The 24,578-nt window shown below is 34.0% G+C and overlaps 2 protein-coding genes across 4 annotated transcripts in view; one reads left to right on the top strand and one right to left on the bottom strand.

The window, feature by feature from the left end:
• IFT74 (intraflagellar transport 74) overlaps positions 1-24,578 on the bottom strand; it is a 97,784-nt gene that overhangs the window by 63,023 nt on the left and 10,183 nt on the right. For all 3 annotated transcript variants that reach the window (XM_070480593.1, XM_020887755.2, XM_070480592.1), the window contains 5 exons: positions 23,331-23,379; positions 21,461-21,559; positions 21,246-21,306; positions 18,054-18,113; positions 15,962-16,023 (listed from right to left, as the gene is read on the bottom strand). In XM_070480593.1, coding sequence (XP_070336694.1) covers positions 15,962-16,023; positions 18,054-18,113; positions 21,246-21,306; positions 21,461-21,559; positions 23,331-23,379 — 331 coding nt within the window. The remainder of the gene's footprint in view (positions 1-15,961; positions 16,024-18,053; positions 18,114-21,245; positions 21,307-21,460; positions 21,560-23,330; positions 23,380-24,578) is intronic.
• On the top strand, positions 1,099-14,718 carry LRRC19 (leucine rich repeat containing 19). Its single transcript, XM_020887756.2, has 5 exons — positions 1,099-1,167; positions 6,601-6,690; positions 7,663-8,176; positions 9,988-10,176; positions 10,684-14,718. The coding sequence occupies exons 2-5, from the start codon at positions 6,610-6,612 to the stop codon at positions 11,010-11,012; spliced, it is 1,113 nt and encodes a 370-aa protein (XP_020743415.1). The 5' UTR covers positions 1,099-1,167; positions 6,601-6,609; the 3' UTR covers positions 11,013-14,718.

Raw genomic sequence — 24,578 nt, 5'->3', positions numbered from 1 at the left:
GTGTTGGAGAAGACTCTTGAGAGTCCCTTGGACTGCAGGGAGATCCAACCAGTCCATCCTAAAGGAGATCAGTCCTGGGTGTTCATTGGAAGGACTGATGCTGAAGCTGAAACTCCAATACTTTGGCCACCTCATGCGAAGAGTTGACTCACTGAAAAAAGACCCTGATCCTGGGAGGGATTGGGGGCAGGGGGAGAAGGGGATGACAGAGGATGAGATGGCTGAATGGCATCACTGATTCGATGGACATGAGTTTCAGTAAGCTCCGGGAGTTGGTGATGGACAGGAAGGCCCAGCGTGCTGCGATTCATGGGGTCGCAAAGAGTCGGACATGACTGAGCGACTGAACTGAACTGAACTGATGCACTCACAGAAATTTCAAACATAAAAGAACATCTATTTCAATCTCTTTGTTTCACAGATTAGGGATACTGAGTTAAATCTGTTAGAACTAACTCATTCTGAACCCCATGATTACTTACTACCAACAGTGAATTTTAACTATGATTTTATCTGATAGATCTACTACAATTAGATGGGAACAAATGTAAAGTATTCCATTTTACACAGGGGAAGTTACACAAGGAAGCACAAGGAAGGTATGGATCCTTTGAGGGCCACATAATGGCCAAGGGGTGGGACTTTTGATGCTTTGAGCAGTCTGCTCCTGTTATAACTTGGCAGTAAAACCACCAATGATGGTGTCATAAAATGAGTAAACAACAAAGGTGAAGCTCACTGGAATACAAAACTTCGTGCAATCTTTTCAACCTGAGTCTTTCAAAATATAAAATACCTTTAGGACTAACATTTAAATAACTTTAGCAATGCATTTTTCAAATTATGCATTCTCAATATTATATACTTTAACTCACAAGGTAAATTTGTTAATATTTTAATTTCTTAAGAGAAATTAAGAAACACAAAGATTAAGCTAAAGCCACCTTACTTGTTATACTAAAAAAGTCAAAGATGACTTTAAGAAATTATTCTTAGAGTCAATCTTTTGCTAAGGAAGTCTAGCTTGTTTTTTTCTTCCACCTGTTCAGTGAGTACAAAGGTTAAGACAAAGTGAAACAAACCACATGACATGCTTTTTTTTTTTAATGGTGTAGAAGAAAGACAGCAGATTCCTTACACACCAGTCTCAGAGACAAAAGAAAAAAGGTAAGATCCTATATATTTATAGGTTTGGTGATGTTGAATTTTTAAAAATCATATTTAAGCTTGTTAAGTCTACATAAAAATCTTTATTTTTAATAAATGATGAAAGAGCAGAAAATATAATTGTATATTCATGACAGCTATCTTAGAAATACAAACCTGGGCACGGCCAAAATATTTTTTCCAAATAGAGTAATAACATAAAGCCAAGTAATTTGGGGGGAGGAAGATTTCATCTAGCCAAATCAAATTTATAAGATCTTTTGATTTTGAAATATATTAATCACAGAGCAATCGGAAGTAACATTAACCTAAAAACAAATTTATAAGATGAAAAAAGACTGGATAATAGGTGACAATTGTTAAAACTGGGTGACGATTCTTTTCCTGAGAAGTTTTTTCCTTGAAATTTTCCATTATAAAACTTTTTAAATTTGAAAAAAAAATAGAAAGCTAGTTCTATGAAATTACAAGAGAAAAGTTAACTGTGAGTTATTAATACCTTACTATAAATACATTGAATTCTGGTATAAATATCTAAAATATTTAATGGAAAAACTGTATTACAGTATACACACTTTATTTAACCAAGCCAAAATAACAGTGGTATCTTTTTATTTCAGAGAATATAATAGTCATATAAAGTACATGATCAAAAACTCAGAAATTCACACTTGAAACTGTGCTAAGAAGAACACTGTTTCTTTCTCAATATCTACCATTTCCTTTTGTGTAAATCTCTTTTCCTATAATATAGGGTGTAGGCTATATAAAAGAAAATTTAATCTTGTAAAACAATTTTTTAAAAACCTGATATTCCATTTGTTCTCTATTTTTTAATCACTAAACTCAAACCAAAATATCATTTCAAAATAAATTTCTAATTGAGAAAAAAATCTCAAGTGAGAAAAAAGCAGTAATAACTGTTTCCTTTTAAATCAACTTTTTAAATAGGGTAAACTGACTCAAGAATAATTTCTGCTATCAGCTATTTATTTCATCAATTTGATTTCGTCAAGATAGCCACTGTGTCTGTTTAAGGATGTGTTAGCAAATGTTTCTGTCTAAGGATGTGTCTATGTAGTGTTGTGACAGTCAACATCAATCCCCTTTATCAATCTTTTCCCTCTCAAAAGATGTACAAATACAAGAAAAGCCCCATGGCTAGTGCGGCTCAATCAATGCATTTCATAGCTTTAGACCTACTAATGCTTTAGATTTTTTGACTGTTTTCTTGAACAAAATCTACCTTAAGCTCTGAGTATGTGTCTTTTCTAACTCTAAAATTTATCAAATATAAATTTAAAAAGATTCCTTTTCTAACCCTTATCATTTTATCCATTTAAGCATAATAGTATAAAGCAGCTGATAAATATAATAAATACATGACAATCCTCTGTCTCCATTTCCACAGTCTCACAATCCTGACCTCCAATACCTTTTCTAGCTGTTTCTATTTCGTGTCAACCCTTTTCTTTATAGATTATCTGCTTCCTTTATTCATCCTTATCCTATTTATCTCTTTAAAAAAAAAAAGGAACTTCTCCCTTACCTCTATATTACTCACAAGGGCATCCTACAAAAACATCAGTAAGAATTTCACTACACCACTGAGAAATACCAAAACAAACCACTGAGGAGGTTGCACACTAACTCTGAGAGATCACTAAACATGGGTACATACTTTTTATACATGATTCAGGGATCCCCTTTTGTGGGCAGTGGTCTGGCATAAGTGATAGCTTGAAATCATTTCTGGCTCTAAAAGGGATGTTATTATGATCTACATTCAAATTGCAAAATCGAGGAGAACAGTGGCTTTCTCTTATAATTTTGATTTAGCCATGGAAAGAAAGAAATTGGAAAGGGAATTAACATAAACGGATCAGTGAGGAAGGCAATGAGGAAGCTAATTAGAATACACCAGTATTGACATAACAATAAATTCCTCATCGCCAGTGTGGCAACACACTTTAGTAACTTGAAATGAATCTTGTTATCAGTAGTTTCTTACTCCCTGCTTTGAAGGAACAAACTGCCCTAAAAAATCGTAAGCAACTTATTATACTAAGTGCTATAAGAAGGCTCAAAAGACTAAATTTTTAAAAATCACTAAGGATGATAATAACATATTAATATCCTTTCAAACAGCTCATTTGCAGCAGTTTCTTTTTAATATTAATTAACTAATAGATAATTTTAAAATTAATTTTTATTGGAGTATAGTTGCTTTATGCAGAAGTATCTAACATTGGTTTTAAGAAAACAAATAAAAATAAGAAACACTAAGGTCATGAATAAAATGGCTAAATGGAAAGTATTTAGTGAGAAGAATTACTGAAATAAATGACAATTCCTAGTTAGGGCATGTTGAATGTACCCACTAACATTGACTCCTGTTCAAAAACCTACTAAAATGAAAATAAAAGGTAATATGAAGTACAGAAACTTATAATGACAAAATGAATAGCAATAAAATCTAGAAACTAGAAAGCTAAAAGTTAAGTGGAAACTGACTAGGAAACCAAAATTTTCTGAAGCCAGCAGTGGGGAAAGCTGAGAAGCTACTTGTTTTATGCTGCAGAACCCCTAGATGGCTCAGAGATTGGCAGCACCAGGAATTCTGGAAGTAGAAAAGGAGAGGCTGAAACAGCTGAAAGTCTTTCTCCCAGACACTGCCCAGTCAGGTAAAGTCCCCCTACTACCTAAGCAGAAAAATGAGGTTTTTTTTTTTTTATGCTGGGGAGAACAAAACTAATGGAATCTGGGCATAAGTGACTGCAGGGATGTTATGTCAAAAGCAGGGAAAATAACATTAAATACTAATTACTGAGCTAAACCCAACTTTTTCACCACTCAGTTCTCAGAACGCTGGCCACTTGGTGTCACCTTTTCAGGCAGTATATCAGAAAAGTCATTTTGAGGAATCTAAGCAGCCCAAAAGGAACAATCTAAAGATAATGACGTTAGGGATGCCCCAAGAAAACAGCCTATTAAGGTCACTCTATAGTAAGGTCTAAAGTTGGGTAAGAGCTGGGAATTCTCTGGAGGTCAAGCAGTTAGGACTCTGCCCTTCTACACGAGGGGGCATGGTGTTCAATCCCTGGTCAGGGGGCCAAAGAACCAAAACACAAAACAGGAGCAATACTGCAACAAATCCAGTAAGACTTTAAAAATGGTCCACATCAAGAAAATATTTTTTTAAAAAAGAACCATATAAATGCAGTTTCCAATCAGTTTTTTCATTTCCCATTCTTATATGCAAGTCCTAAACCAAATATTAACAGATATGGGAAGTTTAAAAGAAATCCTCTAATAAAAAGGATACTTATCAAAAGAAACTGGAAAAACATAACCTTAAGACACAAAGGCTTTTCAAGGGGAAAAAAACCAAGAGATACAACAAGAAGAAACAAGAAAATATATTCCTATGACAGTATATTACAAAAGAAATTTTCAGAGAATTAAAAAGAGCTCTGAGAATTAAGAAGATAACAGGAAAAAGAAAACTTTAATAGACGAGTTTGAAGATAAAGTTCCAGACAGCAGAGCAAAAACACAGAGATGAAATGCAGATGAATAAACATAAAAGATTAGAAAATCATACAAGGAGATCCAATTCCTTTTAGAATTAAAGGAGTTCTAGAATGGGAAATAAGATTTTTTTAAATGGGAAGAAAATTATCAATATCATCAATGAAATAATTCAGAAAGATTCCCACTGTTTTCCGATTGAAACCACCCACCAAGTACCTATTTCATAGACTTTCACAAAATAGACTCTCACAAAGGATCATGAAATTTCAGAATAGCCACATTAAGGCTATATTGTACAGCACAGAGAATACAGCCAATGTTTTAATAATAACTATCAGTGCAGTATAACCTTTAAAAATTCTGAACACTATACAATATACCTCTAACTTCTATAATATTGTTCAGCAACATACTTCAGAAAAACAGCTTTGGGTTTAAGAAGTGGCAAGTTACGTAAAAGGATAAAGAATTAGAATGGCACAGCATCTCATTTCTTAACAGTAATACAGTCATGGTTGGTTGAATCCACAGAAGTAAAACCTGTGAATACAAAATCAGGCCCTTTGTAATGTATATTCATTACATTACACCATTTTATATAAGGAATTTGAACATCTACAGATGTGGTATCTGCGGGGGCTTCCAGAAACCAATCCCCTGCAGATACCAAGGGATGACTGTACTAGAAATCCAAAGACAACGGAGCAATGCCATCAACCATTTGAGGGAAAATCATTTCCTACTTAGAATTCTAAGAATTCTAAGAAATCCTACTTAAAATTTCTAGCCAAAATACCTTTCAAGGTCTAAAAAGTATTTCCTCCTATGGACCTTCTCAGGAAGCTACTTGCAGGAAACTCCATGGAAAAAAAGGCAGTAATCCAAGACAAGGCATTCTAGAAAACAGAAATCCAGTAACAAGGGCAAAAGAGAATCTCTACAATGAAGATAGGAGGAGAGTGGAGGTCAACAACTCCATAGAGGGCCTAGTGATCAGCTCATCCATATCAGAGCATGGCAGCAGGCTCTAGGAAAGACTTTTTCAAGCAAATGAAATAGATTAAAATATCTAATATACATAAACTATTGAGAGATTTGCTAAGAGTGTTTGTGTATAAATTAAAGGGGGTAAAAACCCTAAGCACAGGAAAAGAAAACAAACACAATTAACTAAAGTAAAAAGTATGCAGGAACAGAATAATAATCCTGTTAACAGGGCTCAGTCTTTGACAGTTTTATACATTTCTGAAGTATAAACTGAGTTATATAAACTGCAGCTGCTGCTGCTAAGTCGTTTCACAGTCGTCTAACCACAATTATAACTGACTATGTTTGGAAAGTGAAGAGACACTAGATATATATTTGATGCATTGAAGATAAGGGAAGTGAAGAGACAGTAGATATATATTTGATGCACTGAAGATGAAGGTAATGAGTTATTTGAAAGAAGCTGAGGACTCTCATCTCCTAAAATGTTAAGTCAAAGGATAATATGAATAGATAATGCCTAAAGTCGAAAAGTCAAGAAGTAGCAATATGAGTATATACTTAAAGATATATTAATATATACATACATAAGTATATATACCCTTCTAGACTTTCTTTTGTGCATATATATTAAAATTTTAAAATGCACAACCACTTCAGTTGTTTTAAAGTTCCTCTCAATAGATCTAGGAACTAAAGAGATATCCTGAAAATTACTGTCTTTCATTCTCTCCAGGAGCATTTCAGTTTCTAAGATCAGAGTGCAGGGAAGGTGAAGGGATCTTTACTTATTTCCTATTTTACATATTTTAAGAAAAAATAGACTTAAAAGGAGTAAAAAGGAAATCAAAATGTCCTCAAAAGACTAATGTTCTAGTCTCCTAACAAGATGTAAATACTCTTTTCTATCAGGTTAGCAGTATGAAAACCATGAGCATCACAATCTTGTTCTGGCTGCTCTCCATGCTATTATTATCAGAAGAAAACCAGACTTCTAAAACAGTAAGTTTTTACAATCAAAGCAGTGAAAATATTTTCAAAGGTACACTATGTGTAAATTTAAATTGTAAAATATTGAAGGCCTTAAAACAAAAAAAAAATCCAACTATCAAAATAAACTCTTTAGTTAGTAGGGTATATTCAAAACATCTGATCTCTGAGCCAGATTGTAAGTGGACAAAAGCAGTTTTTATTTTAGAAAAAACTAAGTTCTTTAAAAGCAAAAATAATATAAAATTTCACTAAGATCAGAGATTAGTTATGACATAAAAACACTTTAAAATGTAGAAAGCTTCTTTAAAAACCACATATTTATGAGGGAAATTGTTGTTGTTACATTATTATTATTATTATTACTATCAGGGGACATTTCAACTGCAAAAACAGTCGAAACAAGAACTATTTCTTTGGATCTATATCCACATAGGCTAAGCACTTCTTGTCAGCTGACTTTAACACATGGCTCAATTTCTATTACAAGATATTTTCTTTTAAAATACCAAAGTTTGAGTTGTTAACCCTATACAGTTATATACCGAATATTGTTTTTTAATTATTTAATAATCTTAGATGTAATGTTGGTAGCTCTGTTTTAAAATTACATATTTTTACATTATTTTCTCATTATAAACATCAATCTTACATACTAAAATACTAAATAAATTAACAGATTTACCATTTATTGCCACATATATAAATGGTAATATATCAATATTCTTTCAATAATAATTATTTACTAACTGTTGGAAGATACTTATATGACATCAGAATTGCCTTAATCTTCAACACTCCATCCCAATTTTTAAAAGGAGTATTTGCTTTACCTTTTTACATATTTTAACATCAAAGTCTTAGATAGTAGAATTTTTTCCTAAAAAAATTTCTTTCCAATGTCTAATTGCCTAGATATGAAAATTTGGGAAATTCTATCAATATTTTTCCTTATTAATGCATTTCTAATTTTCTCTTTTTTAGGAAGTCAAATGTAATTCTACTGCAAAGAATTATTCTTTGATTCCAGCAAATATCAACAAAAATGTTACTATACTTGACCTCAGTTATAATCAAATTACTCTAAATATCACAGACACAAGAGTTCTACAGACATATTTTTTACTCAATGAGCTCTATTTGATTGAGAACAAAGTCAATATCCTACTCAATAATTGTTTCAGTAACCTGTCCAATCTAGAAATTTTAAATATTTGTAGAAATTCCATCCACACAATTCAAGAGGGTGCCTTTACAGGATTACATAAACTGAAAAAGTTAAATCTCTGCCAAAACAAAATAGTTCAACTGAATCCTGATACATTTTTGCCTCTTAAAAACCTGATACTATTGAATTTGCATGGCAATTTGATAAGCTATTTTGATGTACCACAACTGTTTCATCTGGAATTCATAATTTTGTATGGAAATCCATGGAACTGCTCCTGTAGTCTACTGAACTTGCAAAACTGGTTGAAGACATCAAATGTGACACTAGGTAAGCATTCATAATTTAAATTAGTTAAAACCAAAATGATTGATTTTGGCTTGTTCCACCCTAGAAGTGTCTCTCATTTCAAGTCTTAAAGCAAAGGAAACTATTCCTGTTTAATGGAAACAGGAGAAACACTGAAAAGCAATTGCTGAATACAAGTTCTCCCTCTGCCTCTCCAGAAAAAAAAGAAATAACAGAAGCTTGAACATTCTACATATGTAAGATGAAACTGTCACTCTGTATACTGTTTGCAGTTTCAACACATAAGACTAATTTTCTTTTACTGTTTTTTTTTAATTTATTTTTAATTGGAGGATGATTGCTTTACAATATTGTGTTGGCTTCTGCCATATAACAAGGTGAATCATCCACAAATACACATATGTCCCCTCCCTCCTGAACCTCCCCCTACCCCTCATTCCATCCCACCCCTCTAGGCTGTCACAGACAGCAGGCTGAGCTCCCTGTGCCCATACAGCAGCCTCCCACTGGCTATCTATTTTACATTACTCCTTGGGAGGAAAGTTATGACCAACCTAGACAGCATATTAAAAAGCAAAGACATTACTTTGCCAACAAAGGTCCGTCTAGCCAAGGCTATGGTTTTTCCAGTGGTCATGTATGGATGTAAGAGTTGGACTGTGAAGAAAGCTGAGCGCCGAAAAATTGATGCTTTTGAACTGTGGTGTTGGAGAAGACTCTTGAGAGTCCCTTGGACTGCAAGGAGATCCAACCAGTCCATCCTAAAGGAGATCAGTCCTGGGTGTTCATTGGAAGGACTGATGCTGAAGCTGAAACTCCAATACTTTGGCCACCTCATGCGAAGAGTTGACTCATTGGAAAAGACCCTGATGCTGGGAGGGATTGGGGGCAGGGGGAGAAGGGGACAGAGGATGAGATGGCTGGATGGCATCACCAACTCGATAGACATGAGTTTGAGTCAACTCCGGGAGTTTGTGATGGACAGGGAGGCCTGGCGTGCTGCAATTCATGGGGTCGCAAAGAGTCGGACACGACTGAGCGACTGAACTGAACTGAGTCTACATATGTCAATGCTGCTCTCTCAATTTGTCCCACACTCTCCTTCCCCTGCTATGTCTAAAGTCTGTTCTCTATGTATACGTCTCCATTCCTACCCTGAAAATACCATTTTTCTAGATTCTGTATGTATGCGTTAATACGTGAAATCTGTTTTTCTCTGACTTACTTCACTCTGTATAATAAGCTTTAGATTCATCCACCTCACCAGAACTGACTCAAATGCATTCCATTTTATGGCTGAATGATATTCCATTATATATATATATGTACCACAATTTCTTTATCCATTCATCTGCCAATGGATATCTAACTTGTTTCCTAAATATTGTAATTTTTAAAAGTACTTCTTTTCTAAGGATATCCTGTCAGAGAGTAGGTGGAAGTAGGTACCCTACTTTCTAAACTACATACCATGTTCCAGATGCTCACCACAATCTAAATCATAACATCTTTACTTTACTAACACAGACAAACTGAACAATACACAAGAACTGCACTTAAACTGTATCTATAAAATAACTTATTAAACAGAAATAGGCCTCTTTCTTCATTTTGTTGCTAGGCAAATACAATTAGCTTCTTTTTTTTTTTTTTAAGCTTCTTTTTTTTTAAATTTTTTATTTTTTTTATTTTTTAGCTTCTTTCTTATACCTTTAATGACAGATATGTCAAAAAAGTTCCAGGTGAAAAATTATAAGATGTTTAACCATAATATTAATTAACAATAATAATCTTATTTTCCATAATAAATCTTATTTTTTCTAATCTACTAGAAAATGAGAGCATCACCATGTGTAGTTATCCAGATATCCTGAAGTGCTACAACATCAAAACAGTGCCTTACAAGGCTGAATGCTACTCAAAATTTCCTTCATCTATAACTGAAGACCTTCACATTCATTTTCAGTCCATTTACAATTCAACATTTAATAACTCTTTGAACAACTTGACAAGAAATTCAGGTAATGTATTTGTTTTGAATATTAATATTGCTGAGGATAGCATACTAAATAAACTGAGACAGTTCTCATTTTTCTCATTTTAAATTTCTTGAAACAGTGTAAAAGAACAATTCCTCCACTCAAGAAAAGATTAACAAAATATTGGGTTTCTTAAGTAGGCTCTGCTAGTTATCAGTCAAATGCCATTATGCAAATTATTTAACTTCTCTGAGCCCTGGTATTAACTAGTTACATCACAATACTTAACAAGTATAAATCAATAATGTTTCTGAGTGAATGGATAAACAATGCAAAGACAGGTAGTTATTTTGAAAAAAGGTATTCTTGCACCACAATATGAAATATATTTACTGCAGTTTTAGTAACTTTTGCTTAAGTAAGATCATGTATATTTACTTCTAATACCAATATTGGGGAGTTACTAGGACATGTAATTATGATTATTTTATTTTTGTCAATTTAACAAAATTCCTCTCCCACCCTTTCTTTCTCGTTATTCCATTTAAGAACATGAATCTCATGGAAAAAGCTGGGCTTTTCTTGTCGGTGTTGTCATCACTGTAGTGATGACTTCACTACTCATTTCAGTTGCTATCAAATGTCCAGTATGGTATAATATTCTGCTTAGTTACAATCATCATCGTCTGGAAGAGCATGAAGCAGAAACCTATGAAGATGGTTTTACTGGAAATCCAAGCTCTCCTTCACAGATACCAGACACAAACTCTGAAGAAACTACAGTAATATTTGAACAACTACATTCTTTTGTGGTAGATGATGATGGGTTTATTGAAGACAAATATATAGATACTCACGAATTACGTGAAGAAAATTAATTTCTTTCAATGTCTGATTTTTTAAAAAATGTTACCAGCTCACTCACATTTTAGGCATGGAAATTTTGATCAATGATATACTGAACTATGGCCAGTAGACCATCATATTAATTGCAACACATAAATATCATAAAATTACACTCCTCTCATTGACTTTGTGCAAGTAGGTCCAAATACAGTAACTGCCACTCCTTGGTACCTAACAGTTAAAATACTAGCATTACTATTATCAGCAGTATATATGAGACCCAAAATAATAGTAGGAAAAAAATCTACATTATTCCTTAATTAAAGTGAACAGATTCTCATATTAGCCAGATATTTGATGTAACACCTATTAAAGTTTTACTGATTGGAATCAATAAAGAAATAAAGATTTTGGAATTTTATCATAAGCTGAAGTGAAGAAAAGAGATAGCTTAAACTGACAACACATTAAGATTGATTTTATGCCCACAGAATGAATTCATGAAATTGGAAAATGCTTTTTAAATCTTTTTAAATGCTTCCTGAATTGGCACAACAAATTTCTGAAAATTTAGCAGCAATTTAAAGCACAGGCACAACGTCTGGGCACAATCTCTTTATTTCAGTTATGGAGAAAGACTGTCATCAAAATGACTGTTGCAACTGAATAATACAGTAACTTCCAAAGTGGAAATTATCTATGCATCTTGTTTTAAAAAAATACCTATTCTGCTCCTTTGGAGGACATTTTTATTCAAGTGATTCTGTTCTGGAGCTAAGGAATCTTCAGTTGGCCTATGGTTAGTTCTTTGGGATGCTGTAGGCAGAGCAATGTTTCCAAACTTGTTTTCTAGAACATTAACTTCCAGACATTCAGAAGTATTTACAGGATGGAGGATTAAAAGGTACATGGTCAAAGTAAAAGTTGCTCAGTTGTGTCCAACTCTTTGCGACCCATGGACTATGCTGTCCATAGAACTCTCCAGGCCAGAATACTGAAGTGGGTAGCCGTTCCTTCTCCAGGGGATCTTCCCAACCCAGGGATCGAACCCAGGTCTCCCTCATTGCAGGTGGAAACTACTATAGAATTATGAGAAAATACTGGGTTTAAACAAAGTCAAACAAGCTTCTTCACTATAGGACTTATAGTAAGGAAGACTTCTTTGCTATCCAAGACTTTACTAAGCTAAACTGCTTTCTGCTCTTCAAGAGCATAATATTAAGAATTTGCCAGATTTCCTGACAACAAAACCTTTTCTCTGATGCATAGCTACTAACAGATCATAGCACAATAATAGTCCAAAGAAAACTGGCTTTGAAACTATTACAAGAAAAGTCTAAAGTGAATTATTTGCTAATTCTTTACCATCAACTGGCTACAATCATAATTTTAACAAGTTAACGTAAATAGTAGCACTAAAAACTGTAAAAAAAATTCCATCATTTTTACTTTTCATATGTGGGGTAATTTAGTATACAGTATTTTATCTATATATATTAGAAAAAAATTTCTAAAACACTGAAATATATTTACAGATTAAATAATATGATGTTTTAGATTTTCTTCATTATACAAGGAAGAAAACAGCATCCAGTGGTGTAGATGGAGCAGGGTTGGATAAAAGTTGATGGAGATGGGTGCTATTTTATTTTTGTGTATGTTCAAATTTCTCTATAACATAAAGTTTCAAAAATGTGTATAACTGATAGTTGCTTAGAAAAAAGAGACTAAAAATAATGTAGATGTATATTATTTTCTAACAATAATCATTTTTAAGGTTATATAAATAGTAAATTCAGTTCAAATGTCTACCAAGGAAAATAAAAATTGTTTAGGATGATATACTCTGTGAAATAAAATAACTGACTCATTTGTAATGCATATTTGCTTGTATTTATAGGAACATGTTTTCAATAAAGGATATAAATGTTTTAAGTGTAGTATTTCCTAATAGATAACATAAATTATATAAATGTTATAATTTTAAATCTCAATTATAGGAGTTAGATAACTATATAAACATAAGGCATCTTTTTCTACATAACCTATCATTTTACAGAATGTTATTTCCCAATTTAAGAGGCAAATGTTCATATTTTATAAATATAGTAAAAATGAAATAGAACTATGAAAAATAGCAAAGACTACAACAAATCTCTTATATTCAAAAGACTCTTATAATTATGTATATTTTTCAAAGATAAATGATTTTGGCTAATACAAAATTAAAAAAGTATAGACATTAGAAATGGAAGAAAATCATTAGTTCAAGCAGGTGTGCGAAAATGAATTAAAGCCAGGTACCATAGTAACATATTGAGCCTATATACTATAACCACCTTATTATAAGTAGGTGTTCCATAATAAAACATAGCGTCCCATGCCACAGTAAATGGTGGCACTAAAGGAGAAGAGAAAGAAAACATAGGTTTTTTATACCTGTTTTCTCAAGGTATGGCATTTCCTGCTCCCTTTAAATGTACAGGATAACACAAGGTATATTCTTGCATTATTAAGATGTCGACCATCCGATTAACACATGAAATAAATCTATCCCCCTTGTATATAAAAAAATAAACTTTATAAAAATAATTTTTATTCAATTTAAAATTCCTCTTAAAGGGTCAGGTGACCCTATCTCACTCAGTCTTAGTTACAAACTACAGATATTAAGTTTCGAAACTGTAACATTTTCAGGAGAAAGTACCATATTTTAAGAACATTTTCCTTAATCAAAGAACCTAATAGACATAGAAATCTACATCATCATTAACTTTATAACCTGTGAGTTATCTTTTCGGATAAAATATCTATAAAACACATACATGTAACGTTTACAAATCTGACCAGTGCATCACATAGGTTTGTACATAAATGCGAAAATAAATGAGGACTAAATGTTCTAATGCTCTCTTGGAGTTGAAGCTTCAATACTTTGGCCACCTGATGTGAAGAACTGACTCACTAGAAAAGACCCTGATGCTGGGAAAGATTGAAGGCAGGAGGGGAAGGAGACGACAGAGGATGAGATGGTTGGATGGCATCACCGACTCGATGGACATGAGTTTGAGCAAGCTCCAGGAGTTGGTGATGGACAGGGAGGCCTGGTGTGCTGCAGTCCATGGGATCGTTCAGAGTCGGACATGACTGAGCGACTGAACTGAACTGAAATGTTCTAAACTATATAAGGTTCTCAATGGGTTATAGTTTATTATATCTTATTTTTTAGACACCTAAGAAAGTATTTTATATGTAGTAAATGATGAATATTTGTTAGCTAGTCTAAAACCAGAGCAACAAAAAGGAAGTTTTCAAGTATGTGTCTGGTTACCATGAATATGGGATTTTCTTTGTAAAAGGGAAGAGACTTTCAGTATATTTGTAATTTAAGATAGCACTTTATAGGAGCATCAAATGATAGACAGGGGAAAGAGATTTCTTTGTTTTTAATGAAAAGAAAACTCTTCCTTTACCTTTCAAATAATTCATCTTTATATTTTAACATCCTATTTTTCATCAAGTATTTACTGTACATGTTGAGGTAATATGACAGTATTTTTGATGTTATAGAATTTTGGTAATTTGGGTTAACTATTATCCTTGCTTTCAAGGAAATTAATATTGATAAATTTATGGAACAAAATGTGTACAGTGTTTGTACAAAATAGTTCATCTTCTGTTTGCGCTGCTTTAGACAATAATTAAGGTCAAAAAGTCAATAAAGAATAATTATGTTAACTACTGATAATGTCTGAATATTTGTGTCCCTCCAAGATTCATATGTTGAAATCCTAACCACCAAAGGTAACGGTGTAAAGACTGGGAGGTGATTAGGTCATGAGGGTAGAGTCCTCATGAATGGGATTAGTAAGTACCCCTTATAAGAGATCCCAAAGAGCTTCCTAGCTCTGTCTATCATGTGATGATATCACAAGAAGGTATGAACCAGTAAGAGGGCTTTCACCAGAACAGGACTATACTGCTGCCTTGATCTTGGACATCCCAGCCTTCAGAACCCTGAGCAATACATTCCTGTTGTTTATAAGTTACCAAGTCTATGATATTTTTGTTACAGTGGCCCAAATGGACTAAGGTCACTATATTACTTCCACTTATCTTTGTAGGCATTACTATCACTGCCACATTTACCTTATCATCAAAGTCAAAGTTACTTGGGAGGTTCCTGGGTGGCTCAGTAGTAAAGAATCTGCCTGCCAATGCAGGAGACCTGGGTTCAGTCCCTGATTTGCGAAGATCTCACATACCACAGAGCTAGTAAGCCCATGCACCACAACTACTGACCCTGTGCTCTAGAGCCCAAGAGCAACAATTACTGAGCCCAAGAGCCACGACTCCTGAAGCCTGCATACCATAGAGCCTGTGTTCCCCAATAAGAGAAGCCACCACATGAGAAGCACAGCTAGAGAGCAGCCCCCATTTGTGCAACTGGACAAAAGTTCACACAGCAACAAAGACTCAGCACAGCCCAAAATAAATACAATTATTGAAAAAAAAGATTTAAAAACCAAAGTTACTTGGCGTTTGGTCTTTGACTAGGTTATATATATAAAGATGCACATACAATCTACATTTATAAATTAGATTACTAATGTAACAATTATCAATTAGTGAGTAATAAAATAATATAAATAGCCCATGGAATAATAAAGTGCATTTTATTAGATTGGGGCTTAAATCCCATAATTTGAATTAGTTAAGAAGTTCAAGTTAAAATTGCAAATGGTAGAGATGTTCTTATCCACCTTAGATTTAAAACTCAGAGGTAGAAATTTTATCTAAATGAAGACAACAGATACATTAACAATGCAGTCTGTATTGCAAATATTCAACTTTTTAAAATTAAAAAATGCAACAGGGAAAAACAATGAAGAAAACTATAAAGAAATAAATAGTTCAGAAGTTAAACTACTTATACAGGTCACTTATAAATCTGTTTGATTTCTAAATGGATTGTACTCACGCTTGTCTCTCGGTAAATATAATATCCATACTTTGTGTTTCTCGATCATTTTGAGCTTTAAGCTGAAAAAAGAGTTAACTGAAAGTTAGTGATAAAAAATTACCATTAAGCCAAACTATCTCTTTAAAGGTCATTCTGATTATGAATCAATTAGAGATTATAAAAATAATCCTAATGCCACAGGCAAAGTTTTAAAAAATGCATATGCTTTACTTAACAAACCACTACCAATACCAAACACAAAGAAACACTCTTTTTCACAGGCATTATAATCTCACACCAAAAATATTGTTTACTGACTGTCAAGTAATCTAATGTAAACTTTACTTATGTAAACAGAATTTCAAGATTTCATTAAGTGTTCAATAGTTGATTAGTAATATGTCAAATCTAGACCCAACACAAGTTTTATTCTTAAATCATTCAGAATTTTACCTGAGTACTCCTATTTGACTCAACCTGCACAAAGTCAGTCTAGACTTTGGACCTATCCCTCATAACTCAAAAAGCATTAAGTTTTCACTTTTTATATTTGGCATTAAAAATACAGATTTTAAATTGAGAATTCTCTGTGTTTTAAAGTTAAGAAGTTATATGACCCAGCAATCCCACTCCTGGGCATACACACCGAGGAAACCAGATCTGAAAGAGACACGTGCACCCCAATATTCATCGCAGCACTGTTTACAATTGCCAGGACATGGAAGCAACCTAGAGGCCCATCAGCAGACAAATGGATAAGGAAGCTATGGTACATATACACAATGGAATATTACTCAGCCATTAAAAAGAATTCATTTGATTCAGTTCTAATGAGATAGATGAAACTGGAGCCCATTATACAGAGTGAAGTAAGCCAGAAAGGTAAAGACCAATACAGTATACTAACGCATATGTATGGAATTTTAAAAGATGGTAACGATAAACCTATATGCAAAACAGAAAAAGGGACACAGATGTACAGAACAGACTTTGGGACTCTGTGGGAGAAGGCAAGGGTGGGATGTTCTGAGAGAATAGCATTGAAACAAGTACACTATCAAGGGTGAAACAGATCACCAGCCCAGGTTGGATGCATAAGACAAGTGCTCAGGGCTGATGCACTGGCAAGACCCAGAGGAATGGGATGGGGAGGGAGGTGGGAGGGGGGATCAGGATGGGGAACACATGTAAATCCATGGCTGATTCATGTCAATGTATGGCAAAAACCACTACAATACTGTAAAGTAATTAGCCTCCAACTAATAAAAATAAATGAAAAAAATAATCAAGAACTTCACTACATTATTATTGCTTTTGTGCTTATTTGCTCAGTTGTGTCCAACTCTGTGATCCCATGGACTGTGGCCCACCACGCTACGCTGTCCATGGGGACTCGCCAGGGAAGAATACTAGAATGGATTGCCATGCCCTCCTCCAGGGGATCTTCCCAACCCAGGGATTGAACCCAGGTCTCCCACATCGCTGGCGGGTTCTTTACCAGCTGAGTTGCCAGGGAAGCCCCAAAATTTAGAACAGTCACTTTATAAATCCTATGCTTTTATATTCTTTGTATAAATAAATGATAAACTGTATAAATTTTATTTATTTTCTTCCAAATATTTATAATCAATTAAGCTAGCTATTATCATTTTATTATTTTCTACCAAATACTCATTAAGAACATTGAATACAATTTCTCATTTACTAATCAAAAGTACTGTTATGTCTGGCATCATATGGTAACTATTCATTTTCTCCTTTTCTAATACAACTCTTCACTGAGTACTCAGCTCCATGTGCACAAATATTAAACCAGAAGTACTGCAAACTAATTTACATACAAGGATATATGGATGGGACTCCCTAATTAATACTGAATGAGACCAGTTCAAACACAGCCTTGCAGAAAGACACTAAATCATCCACTTGAGAGAATCAACCAACAGGAAGAAACTGTAAACGAGCAACTAAGGGAACTCAAATATAACAGCAGTAATTAGGATCAGAATAATACCTATCTTCATGGTACATAGGTTTTATCAAGTTACTTCCAGATATAAATGCTTTATTTTAGAGGCTATGTAGATCAACTGCTTATAAACTTTCTTACCATGTTGTAATCACTCATTACTTCTTCCATTTCAGTATTGGTATTAAGTTTATCTGCCAACTAAAATCAAAAGTACAAAAAAAACATTCTATTAGTCTTCATAAATTCTTTCTATAATCCATAATATAGGTATTCAATCTTACAAATAAATAGTTATTTATTACTACTTCCAAGACAAAACAAATATTGAGCTACTTAAATAAGTACATTCTATGCATTAGGGCAATCAACAAACTACATTTTTTGGAAGGAAAAGTAAGCAGTAAAGAACTATTCTTTCTGCAGATAATACCTCAAGAGTTTTGCCTTCTCTGAAAAGATGTCTAAGCTTATAAAGAAGGATGTTGAGAAGACAAAATCTGGGGGAAGATCTTTCTCCTTCTTTTCCCCAAGGGGAAGAAATGTTAATGGATTTACAAATTACACCACTGAAAATGTAAAGTGATTTAATCTTTTAAAAATTATAAAAAAATTAAATTGAAAAAAAATCAACAGGGCATGGCACAAACAGAACACTTCAAACAGAAGCGTACTTCAAAAAGTCAGGCAAAGGACATGGAAGCAACCCAGATGCTCATCAGCAGACGAATGGATAAGGAAGCTGTGGTACATATACACCATGGACTATTACTCAGCCATTAAAAAGAGTTCATTTGAATCAGTTCTAATAAGATGGATGAAACTGGAGCCCATTATAAAGAGTGAAGTAAGCCAGAAAGATAAAGACCAATACAGTATACTAACACATATATATGGAATTTAGAAAGATGGTAATGGTAACCCTATATGCAAAACAGAAAGAGACACAGATGTACAGATCAGACTTTTGGACTCTGTGGGAGAAGGCGAGGGTGGGATGTTTCGAGAGAACAGCATCAAAACATGTATATTATCTAGGGTAAAATAGATCACCAGCCCAGGTAGGATGCATGAGACAAGTGCTCGGACCTGGTGCACTGGGAAGACCCAGACGGATCGGGTAGAGAGGGAGGTGGGAGGGGTATCGGGATGGGGAATACATGTAACTCCATGGCTGATTCATGTCAATGTATGACAAAAACCACTACAACATTGTAAAGTAATTAGCCTCCAACTAATAAAAATAAATGGAAAAAAAAAAGTTAGGCAGTGACAGCAACAGCAAACATATTTATCGATTTACCTTGTGCCAAACCTTGTTCTGAGTCTATTATATGCACTGTTTCACTTAATTATCACAAGTACACTATGAAGTAGATATTATTATCCACATTTTGCAGATACAAAAATTTAGCAAGTTGTCAAAGCAGAATTTGAACAGGAAGGCTACTAAAAGCAAACTATCTGGATGTAATTGACTCTAAAAGACTAAACTTTCCTAATGTAATATATATTACTATATATAACATTTTCAATTGTGATATGGATAATAAGTGCTTTTGTTATTGTTATTGTTCAGTTGCTAAGTTGTGTCTGAATCTCTGCGACCCCATGGACTGCAGAATGCCAAGATTCCCTGGCATTTACCATCTCCCACAGTTTGCTCCAACTGATGTACATTGAGTCGGTGATGCCAAGCAACCATCTCATCCTGTCATCCCCTTCTCCTCCTGTTTTCAATCTTTCCCAACATTAGGGTCTTTTCCAATGAGTCAGTCTTCACATCTGGTGGCCCAAGTGTTGGAGCTTCAGCTTTAGTATCAGTCCTTCCAATGAATATTCAGAGTTCATTTCCTTTAGAATTGACTGGTTTCATCTTCCTGCTATCCAAGGGACTCTCAAGAGTCTTCTCCAGCACCACAGTTCAAAAGCATCAGTTCTTCAGTGCTCCACCTTCTTTATGTTCAAACTCTCACATCCATTAATGACTACTAGAAAAACCACAGCTTTGACTACAAGGACCTTTGTTGGCAAGGTTATGTCTCTGCTTTTTAATACACTGTCTAGGTTGGTCATAACTTTTCTTCCAAGGAGCAAGTGTCTTCTAATTTCATGGATGCACTCACCATCTGCAGTGATTTTGGAGCCCCCAAAAATAAAGTGTATCACTATTTCTATTGTTCCTCCATCTATTTGCCATGAAGTGATGGGACCAGATGCCATGATCTTAGCTTTTTGCATAATAATGCTAATAAGATCTAATATTTACTGAAAAGTTACTCTGTGTTAGATAACTGGCTAACTAAGTGCTTTCTCTGTATTAAAGAAAAACCTACAAACAGCATATTTTACATATTATTAATATTTTCATATCAAGTAACTTGCATAATATATTCTCATATAACTAAAAATCCCTTTCATCTGTCTTTTTATATCTTATAAAAATTATTTTTCTCATATTGAGAAGATCATTTACTAGATTATAGTGTGAAAATATACTATTAATATAATCAGAAATTCTGTTTATGAATACAATATAACAATATCAAGTAGGTATATTAGAATGTACCTAACCATTATGGTGGCACATTTCTTACTTTGTGTATCACCATTTTTTAGTTGGAGAAGTGAGAATCAAGTTTTCAGTAAGTTCAGAGACCACTGCTACCTAAAGCACCCACAGAGTAGGAAGAAAGAAAATTCTGAAACATTAGAAACTTCATGGGGCCAAGATTACTCCAAAGATTGAGCCAGTAATCAACACTGCAAACAAGATCATTTCTTTTGGAAATCCACACTAGGAAGCTTCTTCTGGAAGTTCACATTTGGAAGCAAAACTGTGATTATACTAGATGCCCTATTGTGACAGAAGACAAACACTGCATTTTGAATGAAATGGAAGGATAAAGGCAAGCTTGGTACTAAGTAACTAAATTTTTAAAACATCATGATGACAACACTCTGTAGAAAGATAAAAGTATTTTTAAAGCAGTGACATTGCTAATACTCAATATATTTTATCTACTCTAAAAAATATTATTTTTAAATTGTTAGGGAAAAAAGTATGCATGTTCTGTATTTTTAACTGTTTTTCTTTTAAAGGCTGGAAGAACACCTATTAATCTGTAAAGCCAAAATATTTTTCAGGAGGCAAAGTAGGGAGAAAGCAAATATATACTTTAATCTCTACACTTGCTATCGTTTCAATCTTTTTCACTATGTATGTACTCATGCATTATTTGGTATTTAGCATTAAAGTGTTATAGCATTTTCTAAAGTGGTAAAAAGCAATGAAAATATTCAAAAGAAGTACTCTCAGAAAAGACCAAATACCATGTTGTAGTCTGCTAGTTGTCCTTGAAACTCTTTTATTTCAACAGCTAGAGTCTCAGCTCTGTAAATATAAAATACATTCATAAATAGGCAGATGAACATTATGAATATTATGTTTAACTACAAATGTAGTACTAAAATTCTGAAACATATTACATCAAATGTTATTCATAATAAAAATATACCTTGCATACTTTAACTGCAAAATTACTCACCTCTTTTCATATGACAAATATACTGAATTCTCTTGATTGTACATTTCTATTTCTTTCTGAAGTTTATTGATTTCTGTTGTAAGTTCACTTATTTTACTTCTAATGGAAAGAAATAAAGAAATTAGTAATACTTCCAATCCAGAAAAGTCTAGTTAAACAAAATAAACTTTTCATAAATGTGTAACAACAATATAAATGGTTTTGTGAAATTTCACTAAAAAAAGAAAAACAATTTAAGCAGCTTATTTGATTAAGGTGGTATACTCCAACTGAGAAATTGATAAAAGTTCTTTATTCATTAAAAAAAGATGAAACAGTATTAGAATGGAAACCTGGGCAAACTGGTACAATCTATAGACAGAAGCAGACACCTAACTGTCACTCTCACAGTTCTTGCTACCCTCTAGGATAGGATTTTTCAAGAGCAGCACTATGGACATTTTAGGTCTTTTAATAATACTTAAAACAATACTTTCTATGCACTGTAAGATGCTTAACCATCTCTCTGGTATGGATGCCAATGGCACATCACCCAAATCCAGTTATGATAACAAAAAATGAGTCTAAAAATTGCCAAATATTCCTTAAGGGGGCAAAATCAATGCCAGTTGAGAACCACTGTTCTTCACTCAATTAACATAAATAGATAATTGTAATTTTTAGTAAAGAAGCACAAAACTTGGAGAAGAGAGGCAATGTGATGGTGAGAAATAGCTCTATCACCTTACCTTCTTTTGATTAAAAGGTGACTATATATCAACACTGATGGCCTCACTCTCATTCTTACTGATGTCAACTTTGAGGACAGATGGGAGAAAACCTTCCCTTCTCTTACTAACTTCTAGGAGTTTGAGGATCAAAAGGATTCAAGTAACTGAACAGGAAAAGAATTAAGAAGGACTAAATGAAAGAAAACAGAGATTTCAGGATACGATAGAAGGATGCATTAAATAGAATGCAAGTAATTGGAAAAGACCCTGATGCTGGGAGGGATTGGGGGCAGGAGGAGAAGGGGACGACAGAGGATGAGATGGTTGGATGGCATCACTGACATGAGTTTGAGTAAACTCTGGGAGTTGGTGATGGACAGGGAAGCCTGGTGTGCTGCAACTCATGGGGTCACAAAGAGTCTGACACGACTGAGCGACTGAACTGAACTGAAGAAAGAAAGAAGACACAGAGGATGAACCAACCAGAAAATAAAGTAAAATGGAAAAATAGAGATAGGCTAGATAGGCAGAGAAAAAAGTAGGTCTAGAAAGAGAAAAGAGTTCTTAATTTAGGGCTGCATACTTAAGAGATATATAACAAACTTATGAATTAAATAAAATTAGGCCACATGTATAGCAACTGACTAAATATATACTTGCGTAAAACTCTGTAGTAATTATTATAAATAAGTATATATATTTTATGGATAAGGAAATGGCAATGCACTCCAGTATTCTTGCCAGGAGAATCCCATGGACAGAGGAGCCTGGTGGGCTACATACAGTCCAAGGGATCGCAGAGTCAGACACGACTAAAACAATTTAGCAGGCACGCATATACATTTTATCATTCATACACATATCTATGAAGAATATGTTTCAGAATAATTAGTGAAAGAAGCATAAAATATTCTTCTCATTAGATGAAAAATAGTGAACTGGAAATATATAGCTCACATACATTCTAATACATAAAATTTAAAATCTCAGCCTAACTATACCACCACCATTTGTGATGACATCTATTTAGAGCCAGATTAACCATAAATTATGTCAGAATACAAAATAATCTTAACAATTAACAGATACCTAATTATCTCAGTAAGTACTATAATTAAAACTTCATGATCATTCATAGAAAAAAAAAGTATATAACATACCGAAGAAGTCCAAGATAGTAAGATTTGTCTAAAATTTGCCTCTGGGGACCTAAAAAAAATTTTTAGGTATTAGTGTTCAGTTTGAAAATGCCACCACATTAGCAAATCCAAAGCACAACCAGAATTACACTCAACAATTCTCTAACAGTCCTCCCAGTAAGTCTAAAAATCTGAAAGAAGCAATGAAATAGAAAAGAGAACTAATATCTTAGCATCATGACATAATGGAAGCCTGAATTAAGACCACAAAGATGGGACTAGAGGTTGGGCTGTTAAGAGAGTGGATTCAAAAAACCAACAAAAACATTGGACTCTACTGGTTAGGTGACTGAATGGAAACTGGGCCTAACAGGGTCTAGAACAGGACTAACCAAGAGAACGTTCTGCAACAATGGAAATATTCTATAGCAGCACTGTCCAGTAAAGTAGCTACATGGGAATACTGACCACCTGAAACATGGCTGGTGGTATGTGAAAAGAAAAGAAGCGAAAAGCAAAGGAGAAAAAGAAAGATATACCCATCTGAATGCAGAGTTCCAAAGAATAGCAAGGAGAGATAAGAAAGCCCTCCTCAACGATCAATGCAAAGAAATAGAGGAAAACAATAGAATGGGAAAGATGAGAGATCTCTTCAAGAAAATTAGAGATACCAAGGAAACATTTCATGCAAAGATGGGCTCAATAAAGGACAGAAATGGTATGAACCTAACAGAAGCAGAAGATATTAGGAAGAGGTGGCAAGAGTACACAGAAGAACTATACAAAAAAGATCTTCCTGACCCAGATAATCACAATCGTGTGATCACTCACACTCACCTAGAGCTGGACATCCTGGAATGTGAAGTCAGGTGGGCCTTAGGAAGCATCACTAAGAACAAAGTTAATGGAGGTGATGGAATTCCAGTTGAGCTATTTCAAATCCTAAAAGATGATGCTGTGAAAGTGCTGCACTCAATATGCCAGTTCATTTGGAAAACTCCCAGCAGTGGCCACAGGACTGGAAAAGATCAGTTTCCATTCCAATCCCAAAGAAAGGCAATGCCAAAGAATGCTCAAACTACCACACAATTGCACTCATCTCATACACTAGTAGAGTAATGCTCAAAATTCTCCAAGCCAGGCTTCAGCAACATGTGAACCACGAACTTCCAGATGTTCAAGCTGGTTTTAGAAAAGGCAGAGGAATCAGAGATCAAATTGCCAACATCCACTGTGTCATCGAAAAAGCAAGAGAGTTCCAGAAAAACA

The sequence above is a fragment of the Odocoileus virginianus genome, chromosome 18 (assembly GCF_023699985.2).
Source record: "Odocoileus virginianus isolate 20LAN1187 ecotype Illinois chromosome 18, Ovbor_1.2, whole genome shotgun sequence".
Classification (NCBI taxonomy): domain Eukaryota; kingdom Metazoa; phylum Chordata; class Mammalia; order Artiodactyla; family Cervidae; genus Odocoileus; species Odocoileus virginianus.
Note: the sequence above shows the minus strand (reverse complement) of the source record. Positions and strands in the feature narration are given on the sequence as shown.

Coding starts and splice junctions, on each gene's coding strand:
- LRRC19 (XM_020887756.2), top strand. CDS start 6,610: ATGAAAACCATGAGCATCACAATCTTGTTCTGGCTGCTCTCCATGCTA. Junction 6,691..7,662: donor AAAACCAGACTTCTAAAACA/GTAAGTTTTTAC, acceptor TCTCTTTTTTAG/GAAGTCAAATGTAATTCTAC. Junction 10,177..10,683: donor CAACTTGACAAGAAATTCAG/GTAATGTATTTG, acceptor ATTCCATTTAAG/AACATGAATCTCATGGAAAA.